The 18105-nt window shown below is 36.4% G+C and overlaps 1 protein-coding gene across 7 annotated transcripts in view; it reads left to right on the forward strand.

The window, feature by feature from the left end:
• CDK8 (cyclin dependent kinase 8) overlaps positions 1-18105 on the forward strand; it is a 210003-nt gene that overhangs the window by 124518 nt on the left and 67380 nt on the right. For all 7 annotated transcript variants that reach the window (XM_073012964.1, XM_008021778.3, XM_008021776.3 and 4 more), the window contains one exon: positions 17152-17227. In XM_073012964.1, coding sequence (XP_072869065.1) covers positions 17204-17227 — 24 coding nt within the window. In that variant the 5' untranslated portion in view covers positions 17152-17203. The remainder of the gene's footprint in view (positions 1-17151; positions 17228-18105) is intronic.

Raw genomic sequence — 18105 nt, forward strand, 5'->3', positions numbered from 1 at the left:
GATGACTTGAGCACAGGAATTCATTGCAGCAGTGAACTATGATTGTGTCATTGCTTTCCAGCCTGGGCAACAAAGCAAGACCCCATCTCTTAAAACTTAAAAAAAAAAAAAACCAATAAAACTCTTAAAAAAAAGAACCCAATAAAACCCGTTAACATAGGGCAAAAGTTTTGATTTCTTGGATATGGCACAGACAATAAAAGAAAAACATAGACAAATTGAACTTCATGAAAATTTTAAGTTTTCTTGGATCAAAAGACACTATCAGCACAGTAAAAAGGCAACTAACAGAATGGGAGAAAATATTTCTAAGTTACGTATCTGATAAGGGATTAATAACCAGAATATATAGAGAGCGCCTAAAACTCAACAATTAAAAAACAACCTGATTCAAAAACTGGCAAAGGACTTGAATGAACATTCCTCCAAAGAAGATATACAGATGGCTAAGAAGTACATACAAAGATACTCAACACCACGAACTATTAGGAAAATACAAATCGAAACTACAGTGAGGTACACCTCACACTCATTAGAATGGCTACTATAAAAAACAAAAACAAAGTGACAGGTGTTGGCAAGAATGTGGGGAAATTGGAACTCTTGTGCACTGTTGGTGGCGATGTTAAATAATATAACCACTGTGGAAAACAGCATAGCAGTGTCTTAAAAATACAGTTACTGTATTATTCAGCAATTCCACTTCTGGGTGTATACCCAAAAGAATTCAAAGAATGCTTTCAAAGAGGGATATAAATCCCTCTTTGCATGTATCATGCAAATATATAAGTACTGCATGATAATAGCAGTATTATTCACAATAGCTAAAACATGGAAGCAACCTAAGTTTCCATTGAAGGATGAATAGATGAGAAAATGTGTGAGGAGCATTAGTAAGCCTTAAAAAGGAAGGAAATTATGACATATGATACAACCTGAATGAATCAGGACATTTTGCTTAAGTGAAATAAGCCAGTCACAAAAAGAAAAATACTGTATATTTCCACTTACATGAAGTACTTAGAATAGTTAAGATCATAGAGGCAGAAAGTGAAACGATAGCTGCTAGGAGCTGGGGGCATGGGGAAGGGGGAGTTAGTGTGTAGTGGTTATGGTTTACTTACACAAGATGAAAAGTGTTCGAGAGATGGTTGGTGATGATGGTTGTACACATTATAAAGGTATTTAATACCTTTGAACTGTACAGTTAAAAATGGTAAAGAAGGTAAATTTTATGTTAATCATATTTTACCACAATCAAAAAATGGAAAAAAGTGACTGTATGTAATAAGCTATGTGAACTATATAACTGTGGTATTTTTTCTTTATGAAACACCTGTAAAATTGTTCTAATGGCCTTATAAGTTAAAAACAGTACATGGGCAGTCAGTGAGCTAAGTATAGTAAGGAATTATCTCATCTTCCTCTTCTTTTCTCTTTCTCTTCTATATATACATGTGTATCTTTATGTAGCTTTATATCTGTCTATATGCAGATATGTAAATGTATATATTATATGTGTTCATATTTATGCTATATTTATGTATGCATACATATATATAGAAAGAGCATGTATGACTATCCTATTATACATACTTAGAGACATGTGAAATAGATATTTTATATAAATAATTGCAGAGCACTTGTGGTGCTGACTTCACGTATCTTAAATGCCTCGTATCTTGACATATGGAAAATTCGGGATAAATGTTATCATCTTATAGAAATCCTATTCCTGATCTTCCTACCAGGAAGTCCCATTGATTGGATATTTGCTTGCAGAGAAATGAACCTTTTGGTGTTCTGGAAAGTTAGAGGCAATGGTGTTTTTGCGACTATTGGGAAATGACATGGTTTCCTCCCCTCAAATAACTCTGAATTTGGTTCAAGAATTAGGAGAACTTAGGGCTTATAAATTTATTAGAGTAATTTTTTTTAAAGAATGGTATGAAATTCTCAAATAAAAAAGGTTAATGTTAACATTGCTGCAAGACTTAAGTTTGATGACCCTAAATGACCCTGCCTTGTGAGATTCTCTGGCTGCTGATGCTCCCATTCATTCACCCCCATCCACTGTGACATATACTGATCTTTTCTCACTCTGTGTGGTTATTTCACTTTTGGTGGGATGTTACATATTTCCCTAATTACAGTGAGACCTTAATCCACTTCTATCTTATGTGTAATTGGGGGTGGGGTGGTGAGTGGGAGGAGACAGGGAAAAAGGGGTTTCTCCTTGCCAGTTTTTAATTCGTGAGAAACACTCTACCTGTATCTGGGACTAGTAGGCAGCCACGGTGAGTTTGTCACTTCCTGTTTACACTTGTGCTAGTTTGTATACTGAAAATAGCAAAATTTATAGTTTGGGTACTTATTTGACTCAAGTTATTGACAGTCACTTTAGTAGTATTCTTCCCTCCCATCTTGATCCCTTCCAGTGTGTACTGCTTGTTGCATGATTCTTCTGAAAGTTTGATCAGGTCTTGTTAATTTTATTGTGTTTAATACTGTCAAATATCTATGTAATTCGACTGAAATTTTGTCAATTTTATGTATTTTTGGCATTTGCCAAATTGGGCTCTCCTGTCACTATAATTTTTTTTCTACAGAATTTTAGGAATCCCTTATTTTGTATTTAAATAGCGGAAGTTCCATTTAACTGGATGGTTGATTCTTGTTTGTTTTTTGGGCAATAGGTACATAGAATTGAGTTGAAAATACTGCTTAATACATGGCATATTATCATTGTCAGTCTGTGCAAGGCCCTACTTTGTTCTTCATTTTTCATTCCTTCATCTCTGTCTTAGTCTGTTTGGGCCACATCCACATAGAGTGGGTGGCTTAAACAACACACATTAACTTCTCCCAGTTCTGGAAGTTGTAGAATCCAAGATCAAGATTCCTGGTGAGGGCTGTCTTCCTGGCTTCCTTTCTTCCTGGCTGTCTTCTCACTGTGTCCTCACATGTTGGAGAGAGAGCAAGAGAGGCAGAACAAGCAAGCTCTCTGGTTTCTCTTCTTATAATGGCACTAATCTCATCTTGAAGACCCCACCTTCATGAACTCATCTGAACCTAATTACCTCCCTAAGGCCCATATCCAAATACCATCACATTGTGGGTTAGTGCTTCATCATACGAAATTTGGGAGACACAGTTCAGTCCAGAGCACTGTCCTTTTCTCTCATTATATTAGTCCCTCATTCTTACTTGTTCAGTGTATGTTCTTCCAGCCCACTTTCCAACCCAGATATCTTTATTTCCATGCTTGTATCCATGAAAATGTAGTTTTGAGTGTGGTTTTACATTTTTATATAAAGAATTCTGTAGTGTAAATCTCATTCCTTTAAATAAAATTTTTCTACTCATATATATGCACGTTCAGTGCGTGACTTCTGACCATGTATTCTCTTTACATGTGTCTTTAAGTGCACATACCACACTGAAATATATCTATTTCCAGTGTTTGCCTCTGCAAAGATGGTACTTTTTGCAGCTGTATGAAACCTTTCCTGTGGTGTATAATCAGCAGAGACACTGGCTGTCATAGGAAATACACATGCTGTACTTAATCACTGTGCCAGACTGGTCCCTAGCATGTTTGTATCAGTTTGTACTCTTAGTAGCAAGGCCTGTGGAATGGTAACCATTCCTCCATATCCTTACCAATTTAAATGAGAACCATTAAGTAATGTTAAGTATTAGTGTTATTATTAGTTACAAATAATTAATATACAGTGCAAGAGTGAGAAGGTATATGAATTTCTTCAAATAGAAAAGTTTGTGGTCAGATATTTTTGTTTATAAACTCAGGCATTTGTTTATAAACTCAAACATTGTGTTGCTAATGGTACAATAAAGACTCCATGTGAGTGGCAGAGTTGTAATGATTTTAGATCTCATATTATTTTTTCAACAACTAGTGTTCATAAAACATTTACGATTACTGAGTATTGTTGATGGGGTAGAAAGTAACTTTGATTTGGTGGCTATACTGCTAAAAAGACAGAAATGTTAGAAAGTCAATTAAGGAGATAAAGACATTTTTAGGATATCTTATTAACACATCACTCTTGAGTACTTATTTATAGTAACACTCAGAGTATAACATGAACACTTCAGAAATGTTCAGGTGCACTCACATGCCTGAATGTAATAGTACTTTTAAGAAAAATATGTTTCAGGCCAAGTAGAAATAAATCAGGCAGATCTATGAAACAGCAGGAAATACTAACCATTTGGGTGCAAAAGTATTCATGTACATTAATTTCTGTTTTTAGGGTTGCCCATATCTTCTAGCATGAATGTTAAGGAGAAAAGAATGATTATAAATGATCAATGTCAAAATACAATTCTTGAAATGAAGACCCAATAAGTATAATTTTTTTTTTCTTGATAGAGTTGTTGTTAAGGCAAATGACTTTGGGAAGATAATTTAAGAAAGACTGACTGGTAAGCAGTTTAATGGAAAACTTCCATATTCTAGTTCTGATAATGTACTGTAATTTTATAACTGAAACAGACAGGAAAAGACCAAGTGTTTCTTTCAACCTCCAAGGCAGATATTTTTTTAAGCTCTGCTGTTTCTCCAAACAAGGTAAAGATGAATTTGAATTATAAACCTGGCTTGAATTTCATGAGATAATGCAGAGGAGAGGTATTCATTGCTAGGTTTACAAGAAGCCTTGCGACTTCTTGGAGCTTGGCATCTGAAGCTGCCAGGAAACTTGAAAGTAATTCCTGTTGAATCTATCTTGTTCGGTGCCATATCTCAGAGACTATAACAGTGCCAAGCACAGGAACTTCCCCCAATTTGCCAGGAAATTCCCACAAATACAGAATTAATAGTTCCAATAATCTTTTGAGTAAACTTACGTCATTAACTAAAAAGCTACCTTGTATGTTTCATTTGTCAGAATGATTAAAAAAAAAAAAAGCAGTACGTGTTAATATGTCAAAGGACCTTAAACAAAACTAGCTTGACTAGCTAGAATGTGCTCTTTCAGGTTTTACCACATTTAAAAGAAAGTGTTGTTTAATTTGCTCTGATGCATTGTAATCTTGTGTAAGATTACTGGGCATGATAAATGATAAATGCCACCAGGAGTGCACCTGTGGTCAAAACTTATTAGCCTGCTCTAGCAAGGGAGGGCTCACGCCAGATGAAGTATAAGGTATCTCGGTAAGAAAAGAGCAAGTGCTTTAAAGGCATTTGGCTTGGGCTGAATAATTCTAAGGAAAGACTAGGGGAAGTAGAACAGATCTGGATTGGATATTGTCATCACTTGAGGTCAGTTTGGTAATTAGGTGCTTCAGCATTCCATTTGGGAGGAGTGAAGAAGGGCTGGGTTCTCTTAGTACTGGCCATGCTACTAATCTGTTAGGAAATCATAGTATGATTATCAGTGGGGTTCATTTCACTTTCGGAGTCCCTCCTTTTGGCCAGATTCAGGGTATTCAGATCATTGTTCAATGAAATACAGATCTTTACCATTGCTAGGAGATAGGAGATTATTAAGACAACCTCATCTGTTGTTGGACTGGAGTCAATTCTTTATGTATACCTTTTGTTATTGTTTTAAGGTTGGCTGTTGAGTCATCTGAACGAGAAATGGCTGTACACATTTAAAGTTCTGGAGGTCACATTTGAGTAATTTAACACTGACAAATGCTGAGAGATTATTAACAGAGTTTGTATTCCACTTCTAAGCCAAGAGCCACGGTCCCTAAGTGTGGTTTTGTGTTGACAGAAACTTTCCTAAGTATGACATCATAGGGGTATCTGTCCTGTTTACTATTTTTAGTTTACTATTTAAAGAGTTGCTTAGTAGTTGAATGTAATTGCCCAGAAACTAGAGTAAGCTGAGTTGCACCCAAAAGAAAGTGGCTACAATCTCAACCATTGGTTTGATTGCATATTTTAGTAAAATCACGAGCAAATTGTATCCTGACAATAGACTCATACACACAGTGACTAGGGATGCACAAAGCATTATTATGGGTAAGGTCTTATAGGTATCGTTGTTGGAGTTAACAGGTGCCTGTTAACAATTCAGAAATTTAAACCAGAGGAAAGAAAATAGCTTAGACATAAAATAAGAGCATACAAATTAAAGCATGATAATCTATGGTTCTGGCCATCTAGATCTTTGTTCCATGGGTCCTGAATAGAAGCTGTCTCTTTCATTCCTCTTGATCCAGAAGTCTTGGGTAGAAGCTATATCTGTCTCTAAGGTCATCTTCTGGAAAATTCTTAAGAATCTTTAGTTTGAGGTCTCTGACTGGGACAAACCTTTAGTAATTTGAGGATCTGTTGCAGTGCTATAATTCAGAGCCAAGGTGTTTTACTGCTGCATTAGTTGTTAACAGAATCTGGCAAAGTCATTGGAGTGTATTCAAGTGCAGTCTTTGTCTAATGATGCTTCAAAAATAGCCAGACACCTAATCTACTACCATATACAGCTGATTAAGTACCTAGCAAAGGAAGATAGTTGTTTCCATCAATGATAAGATTCAACAGCCCTGGAAAGTTATTATCTTAACTAGAATTAATAGAATGGAAAAGAGTGGATCATCTATTGGCATACAATACACAGATTCAGTCAGTAGTTATGCAGGGAGTTAGACACATTATGAATAGTGAGGAATTTGACAAATCCTTTAGTTTCTATCAAGTGTACCTTGATTGTCCATGATTAATAAGGATATTGAAATCTAGAAACAAAAATCAATTTGAAGTAGTTATTGTATCAGTTTTTATATATGAGCATGAGTTTGCCTTTTTTCAATTTGAAGTACGTAACCATTGAAGAGATATTCATTAATATTTTATTTGCATATAATTTATTTATAGAGCCCAAATTTCTCTTGTGATTTACCAAATGAATTAATGTAGCAATAAGAATTTTTATAATTTTGAATTAAATAACATTGTAGGAATGTTGACCAAATCTAATTATTTCTATTATCCTTCCTTTTTTAAGGTAAAGGAATAAATCTTTGTGTTACCTCATGGCCATTCCAGAAAATTTAAAGATGTTTTAGGTGTAAAATACGTTTTATTAGCTTTGTTATTCTGAATTTGGAACTTAAGTCTAGGAAAGTTTTAAATGATACAGTTGGTAACCTGAGTCATGAATATCCAAGGTAAGAAATAGTTCTAGGCAGTTTTTGAAAATAAAACAAGAACAGTCAGGTGCGGTGGCTCATGCCTGTAATCCTGGAACTTTGGGAGGCCGAGGCAGGTGGATCGCCTGAGGTCAGGAGTTCGAGACCAGCCTAGACAACATGGTTAAACCCTGTCTCTACTAAAAATACAAAAATTAGCTGGGCGTGGTGGTGGGTGCCTGTAATCCCAGCTATACGGGAGGCTGAGGCAGGAAAATCGCTTGAATCCGGGAGGTGGAGGTTGCAGTGAGCCAAGATTGTGCCACTGCACTCCAGCCAGGGTGACAGAGCCAGACTTTGTCTCAAACAAAAATAAAAAGGAAGAAAATAAAGCAAGAACAATAATTGTTAGGACCTTTAATTATTTTCAATAATGAAATTTTATTAAAAATGATTTAAAATACGGCTAAGGCCCAAGAATGTATATTTAAGAGCCTTTTTTTTTTTTTTTTTTTTTTTTTTTTAAACTTTTGCTTTCTTTCCCTAGTTGGAAATACTATGGTCATTAAAAATACCAAAGATACCACACCAAAGCAACTTAGGCTGTTCATTTAACATCTCGAAAGCATTCGAAGCAAACTGGTTTATTTGTTGCACAGCCACTAAGATTTTATATCATAGTCCAGCATTCTCACTGACTTTTCCTCCTTAAATAATCGTTATTCCTCAGCATGCAATGGCAGTTGTTTATGATCTTACACATTATCACATATTTAAGATAATTAAATCTTAGACCTACACATTAGCCTTTAGGTAATTCACAGTTCTTGCTATATAACTAAACACAGTGATTATGATTATTTCAGCTGTTTTGTTTTCCTTAAAGCATGTCTTTTTCCATGAAAGAAGTAGTGTACTGCTTTATAATCTGGTGCAAGCTCTGTGATCTGGTTGACTATTCCAGAATATTTTTCTGGCATTGCAACTGAAAATTTAACTCTCCAGAACAGGCTCCTACACAGAGCTTAAACCCTAAACCACATTTGTTGACAATGTAATCAGTATATAATGATTTTATATAATGCAGAGCTAGTCTAGAACTTCTAGCTTGCAAAACTCATTTTGAGAGGACCAAAGGTCTCCTGATTCCTGATCCCTTTCTAAGTAATTTGTTACCCATCCCCACTGGAAGCTTGTAAAATGTAAAACGTACTGTTTGTCTCCCCTTTTCTGAAATATGTAGATATTGTATCTTGGGGTAGGCCTATTTTCATTTATTTTTAATGGGAATTTGGTAGACCCTTCCAGTTTTGGAAATTATGTCTTTCAATTTGGAATTTTTCTTAAATTGCTTGAACTGCTCCTCCAATTTTCCTATTTTTCTTTTGCCCCTCTCTCACTTTGTCTCTTGCTATTCTATTTTAGGATATCTCCTCTAGTTTGTCTTCCATTCAGCCATTTCTACTTCTAGCAGTATCTTATAATCTCAATTCCCTGCCATTCCATGATTTTGCTATGTGAGTCTAATTGGTTCTTGGCTTTCTTCACTGTCAACTTCTGATTTTGTTTTCTTAAATCCTCTTAATCAGCTACTTTTTGTCCATTTGCTTTCTAGTTTCCACATTTTTATGCTATCTTTGATCTCAGTTTTTATCCTTATTGTCCTTATATCTTTTAAAAATTCCCTTTACCATAATTTAAGTAGAGTTTTAGGAAGCAGTGTAGTTTGATTTGTGTGCTCCATACTCTCTTTTACCAAAACACTGCTCAGTTTTTTAACCAATCCTTTGCGGCCATTTTATATTTTCATCCTACTCCTCCCATCTCTTAAAGGTGAATTTTCATCATGTTCCTCTTATTTTTGGTTTTCTCACACAACACATTTTCCCTCAGCTTTATTTTTTTAATATAATATTTTCTTCTTAACTTGTTTTGGACACTCTACACACCTCTTTTAAGACAGGTGGCATAAAATATCCCGCATCTTACGTTGCCTATTTCTGTTTTTGTTTTTTTTTTTTTTGAGACAGAGTTTTGCTCTTGTCGCCCAGACTGGAGTACAGTAGCAGGATCTCGGCTCACTACAACCTCTGCCTCCCGGGTTCAGGCAATTCCCCTGCCTCAGCCTCCCAAGTAGCTGGGATTACAGGCGCCCACCACCACGCCTGGCTAATTTTTTGTATTTTTAGTAGAGAAGGGGTTTCACCACATTGGGCAGGCTGGTCTCAACCTCCTGACCTCAGGTGATCTGCCCGCCTCGGCCTCCCAAGGTGCTGAGATTACAAGCCTGAGCCACCGCGCCCGGCCACCTATTTATAAAATCTCATCTGTCCTCAGGGCTGTTACCGGTAGCCATTTATTTTGTGGCATGTTTAGTGATATTAAACTCCTTGCTGCTAGTCTTTACTATTCTCTGAGCATGGAGACCTTTTCCGTGCTTCTACAGTTTTGTATATACTGTTTCCACTTCCTGGGGTGTCTTATGTAACTACTGATTTATTTCCCCAGGGCCTCCCTCTCTTCCTGACAAACGTTTTAAGTCTTTTTGTGTGTGTGCATGCCCAAATTTATGAGTTACATGAGAACATTTGTTACATGTATATAATACGTTGTGATCAAATCAGGGAATTCAGGTTGTCTATCATCCAACTGCAGTACATTTTTGTTAATTGTAGTCATCCCACTCTGCTGTCAAATGTTCAATTTATTCCATTTATTTATTTTTTGTATGAGACAGAGTGTCTGTCGCCTAGGCTGGAGTGCAGTGGCACAATCTCAGCTTACTGCAACCTCCGTCTCCTGGGTTCAAGTGATCCTTCTGCTTCAGCGTCCCTAGTAGCTGGGACTACAGCTGCGCACCACCATGCCTGACTAATTTTGTATTTTTAGTGAAGGCGGGATTTCACCGTGTTGGCCAGGCTGGCCTCAAACTCCTGACCTCAAGTGATCTGCCTGCCTTTTCCTCCGCAAGTGCTGGGATTACAGGCATGAGCTACCACACCCAGCTGAATTTATTCCTTTTATCTTACTGTATGTTTATACCCTTTAGCCACTTTTCATTCACCCTTTTGCCTCCTACTTACCTTCCTAGTCTCTGTTATCTATTTTTTCACTCTTCTTTCACGTGTTCAATTTTCTTTTTTTTTTTTTAACTGCCGCAGGTTAAGTGAGAACAATATTTGTCTTTTTGCATCTGGCTTATTTCACTTAAGCTATTTCCGCCATGTTGACCTCCAGTTTCATCCATGTTGCTGCAAATGGCATGATTTCCTTCTTTTTTGTGTGTGGTTGAATAGTATTCTATAGTGTATATATACCACATATTCTTTATCCAATCATCTGTTGATGGACACTTAGGTTTATGTCTATCTTTGCTATTGTGAGTAGTGCTGCCATAAGAATGTGAGTGCAGGTATCATTTTGATATATTGGTTTCTTTTTGTTTTAGTGGATACCCAGTAGTGGGATTGCTGGATTGAATGGTATTTCAATTTTTAGCTTTTTGAGAAATTGCCATGCTGTTTTCTATAGTGGCTGTGCTAGTTTACATTCCCAGCCACCATGTGTAAGAGTTCCCTTTCTCTGTGTCCACACCAACATCTGTTATCTTTTGTCTTTTTAATGAACGCCATCCTCACCGGCATAAGTTGGTATCTCCTTGTGGTTTTGATTTGCATTTCTCTGATGATTAGTGATATTGAACTTTTTTTTCATAAACCTGTTGGCTCTTTGTATATCTTGTTTTGAAACGTATCTATTCATGTCCTTTGCCCACTTTTTAATGGGATTATTTGGTTTTCTCCTGTTGGGTTGTTTGAGTTCCTTTTATATTCTGGGTATTAGTCCCCTTAGATGAATAGTTTTCAGATATTTTCTTCCATTCAACAGGTTGTCTCTCTTCACTATGCTATTTCTTTTGCTGTGCAGAAGCTTTTTTGTGTAATAAAGTCTTATTGTCTGTTTTTGGTTTTGTTGTCTGTGCTTTTGAGGTCTTAGTCATAAATTCTTTGCCTGGATCTTCTGCATGTGGCTCTCTAGTTTTCCCAGCATCATTTATTAAAGAGGGTGTCCTTTTCCTTGTTACAAGTTTTTGTCAGCTCTATCAAAGATAAGTTGGCTGTAAATATGTAGCTTTATTGCTGAGTTCTTCATTCTGCTCCATTGGGCTACTTATCTGTGTTTGTACCAATACCATGCTGTTTTGGTTATAGCCTTGTAACGTGTTTTGAAGTCAGGTAACGTGATGCCTCCAGCTATGTTCTTTTTGTTCAGTATTGCTCTTGACTGTTGGGGCTCTTTTTTGGTTCCATATAAATTTTAGGATTATTTCTTCTGACTCTGTGAAGAATGACAGTGGTATTTTGATAGGGATTGTATTAAATCTGTAGATTTGGGCAGTATGGTCATTTTAACAATGTTGATTCTTCTGATCCATGGGCCTGGGATGTTTTTCCTTTTGTTTATGTCATCTTTAATTTCTTTTAACAGTGTTTTGTAGTCATTCTCATAGAGATTTCCATCTCCCTAGTTAAATTTACTCCTAGGTATTTTAATTTTTTTCTGGCTTTTTAGGTGAGATTGACTTCTTGATTTCCTTCTTGGTTGAATCATTTTTGGTATATAGAAACAATACTGACTTTTATACGTTGATTTTGTAACCCGCAAGTTTACTGAATTTATTTGCCAAATCTAAGAGTTGTTTTTGGTGGAGTCTTTAGGTTTTTTTTTTAATACAAGATCATTTGGGAGGCTGAGGTGGGTGGATCACTTGAGGTCAGGAGTTCGAGACCAGCCTGACCGACATGTGAAACCCTATCTCTACTAAAAATACAAAAATTAGCCAGGCATGACAATGTGTGCCTGTAATCCCAGCTACTCAGGAGGCTGAGGCAGGACAATCACTTAAACCCAGGAGGCAGAGGCTGCAGTGAGCTGAGATCATGCCACTGCACTCCAGCCTGGGCGACAGAGTAAGACTCCATATAATACATGTGTATATATATATATATGTATGTATATATATAACCACATCATCAACAAAGAGAGACTGTTTGACTACTTTTGAATTTTGAGGCCTTTTTTTTCCTCCTGTGTGATCACTGTACCCAGGACTTCCAGTGCTGTGTTGAATAAGAGTGGCGAAAGTGAGCATCCTTGTCTTCTTCCAGTTCCTGGAGGAAAGGTTTTCAACTTTTCCTCATTCATATGATGTTAGCTGTGGGTTTGTCATATATGACCTGTATTATTTTGAGCTATATTCCTTCTATGCCTAGTTTGTTAAGTATTTTTATCAAATTTCTTAAGTCTTCAGAATCTAGTTTAAATAGACTTTCTGAAGCCTTCTCTTATCCAGCTTCAAACCTTGAACATACATTGCGTTGTCTCCTCTTTCTCTAGTGCTTAGAACACTATTCAGGTTGAGCACCTCTCATCCAAAAATCAGAAATCCAAAATGCTACACAATCTGAAACTTTTTGAGCACTGGCCTGATGCCACAAGTGGAAAATTCCACATCTGATTTCATGTGACAGGGTGTAGTCAAATGCAGGTGTGTAACACACCATTGATTCAGTGTCCTCAAGGGAGAAAAGGTATTCTGGTGATGCTACTGTGCTGCTTAGCATTACCCTGAACACATTTTTTCACAATATTAATTATATGCCGCCTTCTTTTTTTTTTTTTTTTTTTTTGAGGCAGAGTGTCGCTCTCGTCCCCCAGGCTGGAGCGCAGTGGCGCAATCCTGGCTCACTGCAACCTCCACCTCCCAAGTTCAAGCAATTCTTCTGCCTCAGCTTCCTGAGTAGCTAGGATTGCAGGCGTCCGCTACCACACCTGGCTAGTTTTCGTATTTTTAGTACAGACGGGGTTTCACTATGTTGTCCAGGCTGGCCTTGAACTCCTGACCTCAGGTGATCTGCCTGCCTTGGCCTCCCAAAGTGCTGGGATTACAGGTGTGAGCCACCGTATCCGGCCGATATGCTGTATTTTTTTTTTACTATCAAGTACTTAAGTGTAAGAAAATAGTTACTAGTAGCATATAAATTCAGAGTCATGAATGATGGTGGTGCCAGACGACCACAGATGGTTCACAGGAGTGGCAGAGACAGTGACACTTTTGCTTTCTGGTGGTTCGGTGTACACAGACTTTGTTTTATGCACAAAACTATTTTAAATGTTATATAAAATTACCTTCAGGCAATGTGTATATGGTGTATATAAAACATAAAATGAATCCTGTGTTTAACTTGGATCTCATTCCCAAGGTATCTCATTATATATGGGCAGATATTCCACAATCTCCTGAAAATCAGAATTTCGAAACACTTCTCATCCCATGCATTGTAGATGAGGGATACTCAGTCTGTATCATAACCATTCATGTAATCTACTTCCCTTGGATCATTACTGACACTAGTGAACAAACCTTTTTCATCTCCTTTGTGTCTTTTACTAAAAACATATGTGGATGGAGAGAGGAATTTGCCATGTAAACCACATGGCACCATTGTAGTATGTTGTAATTATATTAGGTGATTTTCAAGAGGAGGTTGCCTTTTTTATAATCAAATATCATTTATAATTTATTTGGTATTTTTCTTCATTGCACATTTCTTTCTAATAATCTACTTTTATAAAGTAAAAAACATATAATTACTTGGAGTAAGGGAGAAGACTGATTGAATATTAGAATTTTGTTAGTTCACAGGGAAGAAATTGTCATATACCACCTTGGGCATTTTTAAACAAGAGAAAGTGATGGATATTAAGGAGGTGAATGGGTAAATCTTTAGTTTAAATTATTTTCTTTCCCACCACTCTCTTTCTTTGTAGGGGGTTCGATTCTAGGATATAATTCTTAAACAGTATATATAATAGAATGTGTTATACCCTTGGATTGACCATCTGGTTAAATCAATAACCCTGCCCATGAAAGTGTCTAATAGACTATTCTGATTCCAGTTTTGTTTTATTTTTATATCCTTAACTTCTTCTTTCAGAAACCATTCAGACAGTGAACATTAAGTACAGATCCTCTTAATATCTTTTTCATATAATGAGTACCGATGATGCTTTACTATATATGCTGTAAAACTGATGGTTATAAAACAAATTTTTTTCCAGAAAAATAATGTTGTAATTGTGATTTCTTTTCCCAAGTAAGGATTTGGTATAAAATATGTTGTAAAAGCAAAGATAAAGCAATGTTACGTTTTAGTAATAATTTAAAATAGCAAAAGTATTAAATTGACTTAAATTGATTTTATAAAGGCTTAATTTGTTCACTTAAACTATCTCGCTACTGAAGTCTTCAGTCCTATCACCTCTGCCCTTCATATACTAAAAGTATATGACCTCATTGCCACTTTCAGAAAAAAAAAATGAACGTATCAAAATGGGAACTCCCCCAGCTTTTTGCCTCTGAACCAACTTCTTTCCATCTGTATTCGTTCCTTTATCTGTCCTTTCTTCCTATTACGATGGAATAGATGTTTCTCCTTCAAGCCAGAGAGCAAAGACCCTGAAAGCTTGTTCTCTGAATTTTTTTTCTCCTCTCCTGTATTATCAGCTCTTTTTCTCTGGGTTCTTTCTGTCAGTGCTAATCATACTCAAGTGTCTTCCATCTGAAGAAATAATAACTCTTTAACATTGTGTATTACTACAGCACCTGCCTTGTTTTTCACTTTCAAAGAATTGCTTACATATGTTGTCTTCATTTACGTATGTCTCGTTCACCCCTCAGCCTTCTGCAATACAGACCCTGCCACCACGTTGCTGCAACTATTTTTGCCTACTCCACTATCCATTGTTGACTTAATTGTTGCTAAATTCGGTAGATACTTTTCAATTCTTAACTTACTAGACCTATACTATTTGCTATTCTGCCCATTTTGAAAATCTTTTTCTTGGCAGTCCTTCTCTTTGCTCTCATTGAACCTACTCCTATGGCTTCGATCACAGCATCATGCTGATTCCAGTAAATCTGTATCTTCAGCTTGCTCTTGAGCTTTAGTGTTTATTCTGCTTGCCAGCAGCTATGCCCACTTAGGTGTCTCACTGGTCCCCAAAACTCACAGAATGGAGCTATCACTAACCTGTTCCGTCAAAGCTTTTCCTCCTGCCTGGTTTTTTATTTCAGTGAATAATGCTGTCATTACTTTGTTGCCTGTGGAAGAAATCATTGTCTTTAACTTCTTCTTCCTTACCCACAATAGTCAATCATAAAGGACCCTACTTCTTATCTGTCTGTTCTCTATAGTAACCACCATTCTGCAATAGCCATCATCATCTCTCATTGAATAATTTTAATACTAATTACTTGTAACTGTTCTCTCTGCCGCCTGTCCTTATTTACTCCCACTAAGCATTCACAAGGCAGCTGAAGATACATTTTCCAGATAAAATATAATTGATATTCTGTTGCTTAATAACAACAACAAAAAACCTTTAAAGGAGCCCTTCTTGTTGTTCTTGGCATGAAAAGACTTTTGTGTTGTGGTTCCTGATTTTATCCCCAGCCTCATCTCCAGTTGTATACAGTATCCAGTCTCCCTCAATTGCTTTTTCTCTTGCCTCATGTGACTGCCCCTCTCTTAACTCTCTCTCTCACACACACACACACACACATACACACTATCAAGTGATCAAAATGTGATCCTGGAACCCCTGGGTATCTATGATATCCTTTCAGAGGGTCTGTAAGGTCAACACTATTTTTGTAATAATACTATGATATTATTTGCTTTTTCATTCTCATTCTAATGAATGCCTAGTGGATTTCTTTCAGAGATGATCCAACATGTGATGATGCTATTCCATTGCTCTGGTGGCTGGTGGATATAAACTTACGTAGTTTTAAAAGTTCCCATTTTAAAGTTTGTATAGGGTATATATTGATAGATATAATAAACCAAAGCTCGTCAGGGTCCACAGTAATTTTCAAGAGAATAAAGGGATACTGGGACCAAAAGTTTTGAGAACGGCCATTTAGGCCTCAGATGGCATTTTCTCTGAGGAGTGTTTTTTTGTTTGTTTTTGTTTTTGTTTTTGTTTTTTTGGGAGACGGAGTCTCGCTCTGTCGCCCACGCTGGAGTGCAGTGGTGCGATCTCGGCTCACTGCAAGCTCCACCTCCCGGGTTCATGCCATTCTCCTGCGCCAGCCTCCTGAGTAGCTGGGACTACAGGCACCCGCCACCACGCCTGGCTATTGTTTTTGTATTTTTAATAGAGAAAGGGTTTCATCATGTTAGCTAGGATGATCTCCATCTCCTGACCTCGTGATCCACCTGCCTCGGCTTCCCAAAGTCCTGGGATTACAGGTGTGAGCCACCGCACCTGGTCTCTGAGGAGTCTTTGCTTGGGTCCTCCACCAAGTCCCCTTTGAGTAACCTTTTCTGTTGAACTTACCATATCATAGCACTTAGAATATTGTGTTATGATGGGTTACTTGTCTTTTTAAGCCAGTAGACACAGAAAACTCTCTAAAAGAAGGAACCTGTTGTATCCTCAGTACCTAGCACAGTTCTGGGTACGTAGTAAGTGTTCAGTAAACACATGTTGTACGAGTGTCTTTGAAAGTCTTTGGAGATGACCTAAATTATTTATTGTCAAATTATGGTTAACATGTTTTAAATTGTAACCATTTTGTGCCTTAGGGACAGATTCATTTCTTAAGTTTTCTGACCCATTAATATCTGAATAGGTTTTAGAAAGCAGGTTTTATTTTATATGTATGTGTTATATTCATATATTAGAGCAGAAGGAATCTATTAGTGGGAGTCAGAAGCTCTATATTTCAATCTGTGTCTTCCACAAGTAACTGTGGAGCCTTGGAAAAGTCTTTTTATTCCTTTGAAGCTAACTTCCCTCATCAAATAATGGGACTGGACTAGGTTGTCTAAAAAGTTTTTCCTTGTACTACATTGTATGATTATATTGAATGATGTCAAATGTGTATCGAATGTGATTTATATTTATTTATATTTTACTTTATAAAAATGCACATAAATATAGATTTATCTATATATTAAAATAACTTTGTTTTTACAGGAAGGATGATAAAGACTATGCTTTAAAACAAATAGAAGGAACTGGGATCTCTATGTCGGCATGTAGAGAAATAGCAGTAAGTGAAGTTCTTTTTATCATTATTATCAACTGACTTATGAGTACCAACTATATAAGCCTCTGTATTGTATTTGTCATATTAATTGAAAATCAGTGAATATTTTTTATATCAACTATAGGAAAATATATTAAGGAGAAGTAAAGGGAACATGTAGTTCTGTCTATGTAAACTCTTTATTTGGGGTAAAGTAAATTTCAGTTGTTTATATAAATACATATTTTCCCAATAGCTGTCACTGATAGTAAAGGGTCCAGTTATTTCATTGAGAGCAGTAAAAGTGGCATGTTAGTCCATATAAAATTAATATTTTTATTTTGATAGAATGAAACTTATGTCATTAGTTATGTCAAATTAAAATGAGGTTGTATTATTTGCTTTTCATTGCTTGTATCTGTTCATTTGAGTATGTAAATATTCATGCCCTTTTATTTTGGAAGCATAGTTTTCCATATTGTGATTAGAATCTCATTTTTATTCCAAAGGGAAGTAGTCGTTGGGTTAATGCGTTAATAATTATCCATACATTTAAACTGAGCATTACTTTTTGAGATTTTACTTCAGTTTTTACTGTTATAAAACTGTGGGTCCAAATGTGTCTTTTCTGGCTTTACACAGAATGTTCTAGAATATATATTATAATCTTTGCTTTTGTTGCTCTCAGCCTTTCTATTATATTTACCCATAATAGTCTGTTATGAACTGGAAATGTTAAACCATTTTGCAAGTTTACTAGATTCTGTACCAGTGAGTCTTCAACTCAAGTATGTAAACATAATTCACACTGTGTTGAGGAAAAAGACTCATAAATCTAAGAACAGCTTGTCAAGTACTGTGATAGAAGTATATGGGAATGGGGAAGGGTGTACATCTAAACT

This window comes from Chlorocebus sabaeus, chromosome 3, assembly GCF_047675955.1.
Source record: "Chlorocebus sabaeus isolate Y175 chromosome 3, mChlSab1.0.hap1, whole genome shotgun sequence".
NCBI classification, from domain to species: Eukaryota; Metazoa; Chordata; class Mammalia; order Primates; family Cercopithecidae; genus Chlorocebus; species Chlorocebus sabaeus.